Source organism: Berghia stephanieae, chromosome 1 (genome assembly GCF_034508935.2).
Source record: "Berghia stephanieae isolate SIO BIC M18660-M18661 chromosome 1, UCSD_Bste_1.3, whole genome shotgun sequence".
NCBI classification, from domain to species: domain Eukaryota; kingdom Metazoa; phylum Mollusca; class Gastropoda; order Nudibranchia; family Aeolidiidae; genus Berghia; species Berghia stephanieae.
The window spans coordinates 19,043,723-19,056,222 of NC_088360.1; the positions used below are offsets into that span (position 1 = coordinate 19,043,723).

The 12,500-nt window shown below is 37.8% G+C and overlaps 1 protein-coding gene across 1 annotated transcript in view; it reads left to right on the forward strand.

Moving 5' to 3' along the window:
• The window catches only part of LOC144963458 (putative inactive carboxylesterase 4), a 5,018-nt gene extending 721 nt beyond the window's left edge, over positions 1–4,297 (forward strand). Inside the window, exons 2-3 of the mRNA XM_078897541.1 lie at positions 1,467–1,682; positions 3,249–4,297. Coding sequence (XP_078753667.1) covers positions 1,467–1,682; positions 3,249–4,297 — 1,265 coding nt within the window. The remainder of the gene's footprint in view (positions 1–1,466; positions 1,683–3,248) is intronic.
• Positions 4,298–12,500: the final 8,203 nt, after the last annotated feature.

Sequence of the window (12,500 nt, forward strand, 5' to 3'; positions counted from 1 at the left end):
ATTATTATTATTATTAGTGAAATTGCAAAAAGAACAGATGCAATAATCTGCTTTTGTGTTGCTCTGGGGTCAATATAAAATAAAATGAAATTAACATTATGCTAATGTTCTCAAATAGAGCTCACTAACCAACATGGCAGGGTTTTTGTAACCAAAAGTTTATAACCATAAACTTGGCATAAGAGTAACAAGTGGTACCTGCACCCGGTATCGCTGATTAAACATTTAGTTTCTATGTTGATATCCTTGGTATACATTTCGATGGCAACAAAACTATGATGATAGTGTTAGCCTGAACCTCGGTAATAAGAATTCTGATAACCGTCACAGTGGAATATCAAATTGAAAAAAGAAATTTAAGAAGATTGCATTTGTAGCGTTTATTTAGGAAAAAACAGAATGCTTTGCTTTGCATTTTTTTATGTTATGAAAATGGAAACAAGTGCATTTAAATCAAAGGACGAGAGACTCAGTCTTACAGGCGCTAATATAATTTTCGAACAAATAGATCTTCGCTCTACAGCTTAGGAACCTCCGAATTAACGTCCTTCTTCGATAGGAAACGAAAGATGCCTCTCCCATTATGCAATCGAGATGTCAAATCGCTGGCTCGAATGTTCGGTCCTAGTCTAAGTCATAATTCTACACCTCAGCGACACTGACCTATACAAATAGTGATTGTAATTTCCTTCAGGACTGTGGTATAGCTTTTATTACCTAAAAATGTGTGTGTGTGTGGGGGGGGGGAGTTCGGTTTCGGTATGTCTCCATTCTAATGCCACTTTGCCACCACCCCTTAGCCCGGACTCTCAGTTAGTCTCCGAAAATTCTCAGACTAACTCACCAAGAACTAAAAGAAACATTAAGGCAGTAACTTTGCCGTGTGAGAAACTCGCGATTCTTCGAAATTTTCTTCTTCCCGATTACAAGAAATCATCGTGTAATGTTTACACAATATGTAACGCAACCTTTATGAGGACAGTGTACGGTACATACATTTGATGAAGTAGAATATCACCATTTGTACCCCATTAGTTTAAATAAGGGTGTTTTGCTAATCGGAATATTCTCAGTAATTATGTGCAGAATATGCTGTGTTCTCTCTCTTTGGATACTGAGTGAATAGAGTTAAAGTGACTTATCGTAAAAAAAAAAACAGAACAAAAGATAAATAAATAAATAAACACCTTATATTTTGGCAGTTAAACCTTTGATTCAAAACTCGATAGCTCAGAATAATTTCAAACTTGTCAAAAATCTGACATTTTTTGGAAATTACAATTCAAGACTTTTAGACCTTTTGATGTCATTTTAATAGATATAATATGACTATGATGTCACATTAAATTTTTTAAGCGGCTTGTCACCATATGATTGTTTAATCTTGCCGTCGTACTAGTCTAAACTAGTGATTGATTCATTAGACTAGACTGCAAACTATAAACAAACATTTCCTATAAATTAAGTTTTCCAACATGGCGTCAAGCTGGCTTCTGCAGACAATTTACGCCGCTTTGATTGGTCAAGCAGCTTTTCCAGGAGACCATTCTCCCTCCACCAACCAGGGATCATCCATCACTTACCGCCCTTTCGTCAATACTGCATATGGCGGTCTGCAACTTCATCTTCTGGCTTTTCTGTGGATCAGTTTCTAGGGATTCCTTTTGCTACTCCTCCTGTAGGTAGGTAGACCAGCTCTCTCTCTCTCTCTCTCTCTCTCTCTCTCTCTCTCTCTCCTTCTCCCTCTCCCCCCTCTCTTCAACCTTTTTCTTTCTCATTCACACACTCTTTCTCTTTCTTTCTTTCTTTGTTTTCACTCTCTCTCTCTCTCTCTATCTATCTCTCTCTCTCTCTCTCTCTCTCTCTCTCTCTGTCACTCACTCTCTGTTTCTTTCTTTTTTTCTTCTCTCGCGCACTCCCTCGCTCTCTTTCACACAGACTCTGTCTCACCCCCTCTGTCCATATCTGCTATCCAATAATTTATATATATATATATATATATATAAATTATAAAAACAAAAACCATGAAATAATAGTGCTCAACTTTAGTATAAAAGGAGCTATTTATAAACATTTGACAGATATTAAGATTGTTTGACTTCTACAACGTTGTTATCGAGCGTTGCTCTCATCAGGAAGTGGAAGTGAAAGTGTAGATTGTTGTGTTTTCGTATTTTTATAGATTCGTGTTTATGGAGGTTCGTAATTACATAAAAGGTGTTTGTTTCTATGTCCGCATGAGGAAGTTAGTTCGTTTCTTCTGTTGAATGTTGCTATATTCGGTTTAGTGATGATGAAGAATTTTTCTTCCAAGCAGAGGTTGCAAATCTTAGAAGAGGGGGAGTACGACTGTGCTCTGGAGATGATTTTCCATGTGATGCTGTGTTGTATGTTTTTTTCTTTGAGGTTCCAAATGTGTTCGCTTAGTGTAGTAGAATGTCGTTTGTGTATGTTTCTGAAGGAAGATGTATGCAGGTTGTATCTGGTTTTGAATGAACACTCGGTGAGGACAATGTATGTTTCTTGTTTCGGTGTGTCTGGTCGTGTTAATGTGGCTTGATAAATTACGTTTTGAGTCAGGCCATTGCCGTTTAGTGGGCATGTTGTCTGGGTCCTACAGTTGCATTTTTTCTCTAGGTTGTTGCTGGGCTGATCTGGCTGTGATAGTTTTCGGTTATTGTTGGAGGAAATAATGTTTTGTATGTTTGGCATGCAGGTGTATCCTATTTCGAGATTTTACAATTTACTTTGAATCTCGCATGCCTTTATTTGGAGGCCCAACAGGTTGAACTGATGGAGAAGAAGACAAAATGAAAGGAAGTGGAAAGAGTAGCGCAGAATCATGTCCAATGGAGGAGCGTTGTTAATGGCTTATGCTTCTGGAGGAGCTAAAAGTCGAAGTAACTTACGTACTTACTTAGGTCGCCCTTTGGGGCGCCCAACATGAGCCACAAGTCTTCGCCATTCTGTCCTGTCCTCCATAAGTGTACGCAGTTCCTGGGTGTTGTCCATTCCTGTGTCATCTAGCAGACAGTCAATTTATGTTTTATTCTGTCTGCTTCTGCTTCTGGTTCTGGTTCTCTCAGGTGGTTCCCATAGCACAAGACTGCTTGGAATCTCCTCCTTGTGTCTCCAGCAGTGCCCCGCAAGTCTCAGTCTTCTCTTTTGTATCTTCTAAGTCACTGGGGGTAGGTCGAAGTAAATAAGTAAATAAATGTGTTAATTAAGTCTTTATTCTTTCTTTCCAGGTCGATTGCGGTTCCAGAAGACACTACCAGCTACGAAATGGTCTGGTGTCAGAGATGCTTCCAAATTTGGTAACGAATGTCACCAGTGGTATATCTACAGCAAGCATTACCAAGTGGCCGATCAACCCTTGAACAGGACAGAAGACTGCCTTTATTTGAACATCTATAAGCCCACTGTGACCTCAACCTCTTCTCGTGACCCTTTACCCGTGATGGTATGGATTCATGGTGGTGCTTACTACTTGGGGGCGGGGTCTCATTACGACGGGTCTGAACTTGCATCCAATGGGGTGATCGTCGTGACCATCAACTACAGATTGGATATTTTTGGATATTTGTCTAATGAGGATGACGTAATCCCGGGGAATTATGGAATGCTCGATCAGGTCATGGCGTTAAAGTGGGTCAAATCGAACATCCACTCATTCGGCGGCGATTCGAGCAAGGTGACCATATTTGGAGAGAGTGCCGGATCAAGCAGCGTCTCACTTCTTTTACTGTCCCCACTAGCAAAGGGTCTTTTCTCGCGAGCTATAATGGAGAGTGGAACTTCACTATCCCCTTGGGCAATGCATATTCCCGCAGCCCGAGTCTCTCCAAGAGATTTCCTCAACCAGGTAGGAATAAATGTCAATTGCGATTTACCCACTAGCAGGGAAAAATTGACTTGTCTGAGAAATGTTGATGCTGAAACGCTATTGAACGCTAGTTTATCGGTGCAAAATGCATATAGTGATGCTGGGATAATCTTGAATCCAGTTGTAGAGAAGACGTTTGGTTTTTTGCCTGATTTGCCGTTGAAGATGTGGATTCAGAATAACTTTACACACGTGGATACGATCCGTGGTTTTACTACTGCAGAGGATGGCGGATCTGCATTGTACGCCACACGGCCTTACAGCAAACAGCTTTTCATCAGTAGTTTTAAGGATTATTATTTCGGGCCTTACGTGCTAGCAGACGAGGATAGGCTGATAAACGACATGGTTCGAAAGTATGTCGGGAACAGTGGCGGTTCTAGCCTATTTATAGTGGTCGGGCAAAGATGATTCGGTCATATATATATATATATATATATATATATATATATATATATATATATATATATATATATATATATACGCAAATAACTAATGTAATTAACGACATTTAAAAATAAATTATAGTTCATGTTTATGTACCAACCTATTTATAGATTAAATCCATTCGTCGAGTCTTTGATGATGCAAAATGATTGATGATCATGTCGTTAAGTTCAATTTTGGACAACCATTGTTTATGCACGGACATCACAGTGAGCGCATTCAAGCGCTCTTGTCCCATGGTATTCCGCACACATGTTTTGATCCGCTTTAAAGTACTAAATAGCCGTTCACTTTCTGCGGTGGAGACTGGTGTTGTTAACGTAATATTTAACAACGTTGACACCATTGGCAGATCATCCTCGAGGTCTAGTTCAATTATTTCCTTTAAAAGCTGTTGCGAGCTTTCTAGCAGTTGAAATATATTGTTGGAATACACGGTTTCAAGTTCGTTTTCTAATCTCTTTTTGTCTAAAAACGGGTAATACTGGCAGACAAGTTTTATTTTCTCTAAAGGTTTTGATTCCACGTAAGTCAAAAATTTCATAGGGTTCACAAGTGAAAATAAGGATATTTGTTCATATTGAGAAAATCTTTCCTCTATTTGAGTAACTACAATATCACAAGCCTCTTTTGCATGAGCGGTTAAATTGCTTTGAGGTCTTCTTTTTGACTGAGTATCGGTTGAGCAAACAATTTCATTAAAGAGACTGTCAACATCTGATCTTATTTTTGAAATATTAGATTTGAAATCTTCAACGCTCTGAATTATATCTGGTCCGGTTATTGTTCTGTTTTGCAGGTATGCAAATAAAATGTTAGCATGGCTAAAAATCCTATTAAAGAGGGTCAAATAAAAATTGAATTCCTCAGTATTCAGGATTCGTTCGAGTCCAACAGCTTCGCGCACCGATATAGCGTCCCAACCGTCTTCAGTCTGAATTTTCCTAAAACATTCAAGTAACTCTTCTTTTAAATCTTGAACACTAGAAAGGCACCTGCTCTGAAAATTCCATCTAGTTTGTGCTGGTCTGGGAAGCCGACTAGAAGTGATTGATCTTAAAAGATCGGCGCGTTTTGGGGAAATTGAAAAGAATGCTGAAAAGCCATCCAATTGGGCAAAAAATATTCTAATCGCTTGAACTGCTGAGCACGCTTGTCTCAATATTAGATTTAATTGATGCGCGTAGCAATGAACGAAATGTGCGTATGGAAACCAATGTTTCATCCGAACGTGCACTCCTGTATTTTTACCACTCATCACATTCGCGCCATCATACGATTGAGCAATCAGTTTGTGTTTTAAATCAAATTGATCTAATTGTGACTTAATGACAATAGAGAGACCCTCTGCTGACCTATCTGTAACAGGAACAAAATTTAAAAATCGCTCATATATTTCGCCATCTTTGCAATATCTTAAAATAATTACAAATTGAGACTGATTGGAAACGTCAGTTGTTTCATCTGCCTGAACAGCAACAAATCGGGCATTTTCTAAATCTTTCTTTAAATCCTCATTGTAGACGTAGAGTACAGAGTCTAAAAGCTCATTTTGAATTATTTTTGATGTGTATTTGTTAACTGTCGCTTGGGATAGATGTTGTGAGAGAATGTTATCTGAACTTGCAAGCAGATGAATAGTGTCAATGAAAATACATTTGTTCAAAGAACTTTGGCTCTCATCGTGGCCTCTAAGAGGGAGTTCGTGAATCGCGCAATGCTTAAGGCAATCAATGATTTTGGACAATATGTATCGATTTTTCTTCACATCTTCATTGTGTTTTTGGATAGAAAGACTATAGCTTTCACTAATCTGCCGACCGATGTCTGTACTTCCTAAAAATTTGAATTTCACAGCATTGGATATATGTGTTGCACAGGTATTATGTTTTGATAAGCTTTCAGACAAGTGTTTCAAATCATCAAATCCTGTTGTTGACCATCAAGATTTTCCTTTAAAGAGAACACAGTAAAAACTAAACAATTTCTTTTTTGCAACGCTTACAGTAAGCCATTTAAATTTTTCAAACCAAGATGTTTTAAACTTTCTTTTATCTTTAACAATGATCAAATCACGAGGCTGGTGTGGTCCAAGACGTTTTATCTCCAACTTTTCATTGAATGAAAAAGTAGACGAATTCCGAAGAAAGATGTTGTCAATTTCATTCATAATTCCCCTTAAATATTTCAACCACAAATAATCACATTCACAATGAAATGGCAATACCCGTAGCTTTTAATTATTCCAAAAGCAATCAAAAATGAATCACGAAAGAGGATACAACTAAAAATAAAGTGACAAGACATAATACAACACCTTGACAATACAAGTCCATTTTGTTCACTCGAGAAATTAAAGAGATATTTTAACCCCTCAACGGCGTGATTAATATTCTGTTACATTACTGGTTTTCAGTAGTAGTAACTTTAAAGTTTTAATCGAGACGCAAAAACAGCGATATGACTCGAGTTTCATTCAGAGCTCAAATTGCATCATTTTTGGTGAAAACGATAAAACGTAACATGACGTCAAGTTTGAGTAAATTCGAACTCAATGGTTGATAGGTTAAAGTGGGGAAATTTAATCGCTTGGTGTTGTGTAGGGGACACCGTAAGAAACACAACTGAGATACTACTGCAGTAATTAAAATGCCAAACATCAAACATTTAAAACAAAGGCAGTTGAGTATCTATGTTTTGGTTATGATAAAAGACGATAATAGCTACCTTCGCCGGCGGTTTTGGGAGGTTAGAGATGTCAAGGTGACGGGGAATAGTGCTTGTAAAATAAATGATCTTTTTAGTGATAATTGTTATCATTTCTCTTCTCAAACTTAACTTGCAAAACAACTTGTATATCAAAGGAGTGGTTGTGATGGTGTTGGTGGTAGATATGGTGGGGGTTAGAATTATTGTACCGGTGGTGGTAGTGGTTGGAATAGTGGTAGAGGTGGTGGTGGTGGTGGAGGAGGAGGAGGAGGAGGAGGAGGAGGAGGAGGCGGTGAGGGGGGATGTAATTATGGTAGTGGTTTTGGTGGTGCTGTTGGTTAGAATGATAGTTGTGGAGACGATGACGGAAATTATATGATGATGTTGATATTGTTTTTATTGCGATTCTAGTACTTGTAGTTAATGTTGTTGTTATTCTCAATGATGATGATGATGATGATGATGATGATGATGATGATGATGATGATGATGATGATCATGATGATAATGATAATAATAATAATAATAATAAATGTACATTTTTGAAGCGCTTGTGCCGAAGCTTCGAAGCGCTTCACATTGACCATCATTAAAAAAAAAAAATTACATACTGCAGTTTCGGACATACGAACAAAAGTTCACACGCATCCAATTACACACACACTCACACACACACACACACACACATATATATATATAGACGCATAATGATGATGATGATGATAATGATAATAATACATGACATTTATAAGGCGCATTTTCATCATTGGGTGATGGTGACAACGACGATGTCGTCGACAATGATGATTACCATACGATATTACAATAAAGACAAAATAATGTCACCAATCTCTCCTCATGCATGCATTCGTTAGACTATCACAATAACGACACTACACTGTTATCCTTGCTCCTTCCCCAACCAAACCCCTTGCTTCCCGCCTCTTCATCGCGAACTATCTTATGTAGCCTATGTATTAGATTCAGGACGGGCAAGTACGGAATCTGCCCACCCTTGCCTTAAACGTATTTATTTCCTTACTTAGAATTCAACTCACTCCTTTCTCAGAAGAGTACATCTCATATATTATACTAATTCAGTTGTTGAGATGAGAAAATCAAAATAGTGGTTGTATTTTATATATTTATTTAGTCGTGACTTTCGAATAAAAGTGTTTTGTTTTATTAAAGGGAATAAAATAGAAAATTACATTGTTTTGAAAAAATATTTAGTCTGGCAAAAATTTTCTTTTAAAAATACAGCGGTAATAACTTAAAGAATTTGAAAAAAAAACTAACAAATTAATTAGTTTAAAAACAAAAATAAAAATAAAAAGAACGAATAAGTAAACAATTTAAATAAATGAGTTTTGAGAAACACTAAAGAAAACGAGAAAAAAAAGAAATAATTTAAATGGATAAACAAATATATAAAAACAACATAAATGAATAATAAATTGATATATTAGTAAATTAATACATTTAATTCAATACTGGAACCTTCCCAAAGTCATTACATTAATGGTACCACCAGCACAAGTAAGGCAATAAATAAGAAAAAGTTCGTTTGCCAAAATCTCTATTTAGTTTTAACTGGTTAATAAGGTGGGCTCATTTGAATTAGCCCGACCAAGTACTAGAGAGGCCAGACAGCAAAAATCGGAGTTAGTTCACCGTCAGGCGACGTGACGATGAGATGACGATGTGGGCGGAGTGGTGTGGAGTGGTTGGGGTGGGGGGGGGGGTGATAAAAAGAACAGGAGCATTTCCTGGATTATGCATTACGGGGTGCATGGTGATTCGCAATCTATCAAAAATACACACAAATTGATTTCAGTACGAAGTATCAAGTTTAAGAGTAACTTTTGAAATTATCTAATTTAAATTTGATTATTTCGGACCTGGTAATACAGCATATAACTTGAAAAAAACAGGCTGGTATTTGCCCACCCTGCCCATTATTACCAGCCGTCCCTGGTCGGGAATGAGACAGATGAACAGAACATTTTGTTGGCTTACGTGTACGCCGCTTCAGATATCGATTTCAAAGGGCCAGCGTTCATCGAATCGAATTTTGAGATGAAATACGCTTCCGAGAAAAACCACTACGTATACGAGTTCGATCACCGACCTAGTTTGACCTCTAACCCAAAATGGATGCCACCGGTACACGCTGAGGAGATTGAATTTGTTTTTGGTGTAAATCTCAAACAGTTCCAAGAGCCCGGGAAATCTCACTCCTTGGAGGATCAAATGGTTGGACGGCAAATTCAGACACTTTGGACGAATTTTGCTAAATATGGAAATCCAACACCAAATGTTCCGAGTGGTACCGTGCAGTGGAACACGTATAACCCAAACACCGCCATGGTTCTACGGATAAGTAAATCCAGCCAATTACTCTCGTACAGAAACCACAGTTCCTTCGAAATTTTCCCTAAAGTTCTTCAAAGATTGGATACAACCATTACCGACAACTTCATTATAGGGTAGCCAGGTAAAAGTGAAAATTTAACCTCTTGCAGTTAAACAGAATGTCATAAATGCATTTCTTTTTGAGCATTCATCTGGTCATAACTAAATATCTAACCCTTTTTACTAATACATCATTAGCCGTAACCACATTGTCATCAACTTGTTTATTGCTGTCTTCTTAAAAACGGCAAAATAAAGTATCAATTTAAAATATAATCGAATCCTGGCTTGGAAAAAAGACACCAGAGTCTATACGTGAAAACAGTTTTGTAACAAATGTCGGAATGAAACGAGTCTATAGTTGTACTTTGATAAATTATGTTTAATCACCTAAATATTTTGGTTATATCCCCAACTACTGCTAATAAAATGATATTCCATGAAAGTGTATAACTGAATATATAAAATTTCGTGTAAAAGAATTGATAGAATAATGATAACAGGAACACTGACCATTAAAATTGTGAAAATTAATGGATGATGATGATGATAATGATGATGATGATGATGATAATGATGATGATGATGATGATGATGATGATGATGATGATGATGATGATGATGATGATGATGATGATGATGACGATTGTAATATAGTATTTAATGTGGAGGTTAAAATTTTTATTTCAGAAAATTTTATGTAGTGATTCTCCGAGCGCTTAAGATAGGTTGTCAGCTCATGCACTCACACAATCGCCCTATTAATTACATTTAAGTTATAGAGGTCTTCAAATCCTATGATTTCCTGTTACATATTACATAGAAATAGTAAACAGCAATGATTAATCACACGTACAGCTGTCTAAGGACATAACATTCACAATACAATAAGTAATGAAGTTCAAATTGTTGTAATTCTTATCTTGGTAGCGAAACCATGGTATTGAATAATGTGTTCACATTGCATGTTACCAAGTCATAATGATATCATGCACATCAACCTCATAGGAATAGAGAAGCAAAAGTTTGCAGAAAAAGCTGTTGATACAGACTGTAGATCAGAAATAAATTTAAGAAAGTTAACTCAATGAAACCCACTCACCCCTCATTTATGAATATCACACCACTGAACTGGATAAAAACACATCCGTTCATTAAGATATTTTTGTGGAAGAGACGGTCTTGTTCTAAGTTGCAGGATTTATATTTCTAGCGCGTCCTGTTCATTCCCATATGGGTCTTTGTTTTGAAGATAAGGTGGTGGGGCGTGTCTTCCAGATGTCCACAGTTAATTTTGTATTGTCCAGTATTGGCGGAGTGTGAGCGACGAGGGTAGAATAGGGTTTGCTCTCGTGTGGGTGTGAAATTTGCATCTTTGTCGCTAGGGGAGTTATTGTGTGTCAATTGGAAAATGCCATATCGATATTTCCACTTGTGACAACGATGATGAGGATGATGATAATGATGATGATGATGATGATAATAATGATGATGGTGATGATGATGATGATGATAATGATGATGATGATGATGATGATGATGATGATGATGATGATGATGATGATGATGAATTTGATGATGGTGATGATGATGATAGTTATATTTGAAACATTATAATAAAAGATTTTCTGATCCTGACATCTCACCATAGTTATTACTTCGTTGAAGTCTTCTGTAATTGGCAAATATTAATTTTATAAATTTCTATCATGGTCTTTTTGAATCCCTGTCTCCTCTCTTCAAACACATATAAAGCATAAAACAGCTTTTATAAAAGTACGAAATTGGGAAACTTCGGACTTAAAGGGTGCCTCTTTTAGCAAAAAATCTTATGAGGTTTTATATACTGCAATGTCCACTTTATGAGGTTTTATATACTGTAATGTCCACTAAATGTGCTCAAAGCGATTTACCGGAGACCAAGCTATCACTAGACCTGTAAGACCAGACATGACGTCTATTGAGTCAACATTATAGTTTTTATTCGTCAGAAACGCATGTTACCGGCCGGAAACTCATTTCATACAAAAGCTCAATAACAGAATATGAGTAAAGAGCCTTTTCCAAAGATTCAACCTAGCACCATCCGTATCGGGACTCGAAATAGGGTCCTGTAGATTCCTAGCCGAGAGTCATACAACAATGCCACAGGTACCAAGCTCATTGCCATACAGCGATACTAGAGATTTCAAGCCGAGTGTCATATAACAATACGACATGCCCCAAGCGAGTGTCATACAACTATACGACATGCCCCAAGCGAGTGTCATACAACTATACGACAGGTCCCAAGAGAATGTCATACAACTATTCCAGAACACCCAAGCGAGTGTCACACAACTATACCACATGCCCCAAGGGAGTGTCATACAACTATTCCACAGGTCCCAAGCGAGTGTCACACAACTATACGACATGCCCCAAGCGAGTGTCATACAACAATACCACAGGTCCCAAGCGAATGTCATACAACTATTCCACAGGTCCCAAGCGAGTGTCATACAACTATTCCACAACACCCAAGCGAGTGTCATACAACTATACGACATGCCCCAAGCGAGTGTCATACAACAGTACCACAGGTCCCAAGCGAGTGTCATACAACTATACGACATGCCCCAAGCGAATGTCATACAACAATACCACAGGTCCCAAGCGAGTGTCATACAACTATTCCACAACACCCAAGCGAGTGTCATACAACTATACGACATGCCCCAAGCGAGTGTCATACAACAGTCCACAACCCAAGCGAGTGTCATACAACTATACGACATGCCCCAAGCGAAGTGTCATACAACAGTACCACAGGTCCCAAGCGAGTGTCATACAACTATACACAGGGCCCAAGCGAATGTCATACAACAATACCACAGGTCCCAAGCGAATGTCATACAACTATCCACAGGTCCCAAGCGAAGTGTCAACAACTTTTACGACATGCCCAAGCGAGTGTCATACAACAATACGACAGTCCCAAGCGAATGTCATACAACTATTCCACAGGTCCCAAGCGAGTGTCATACAACTATACGACATGCCC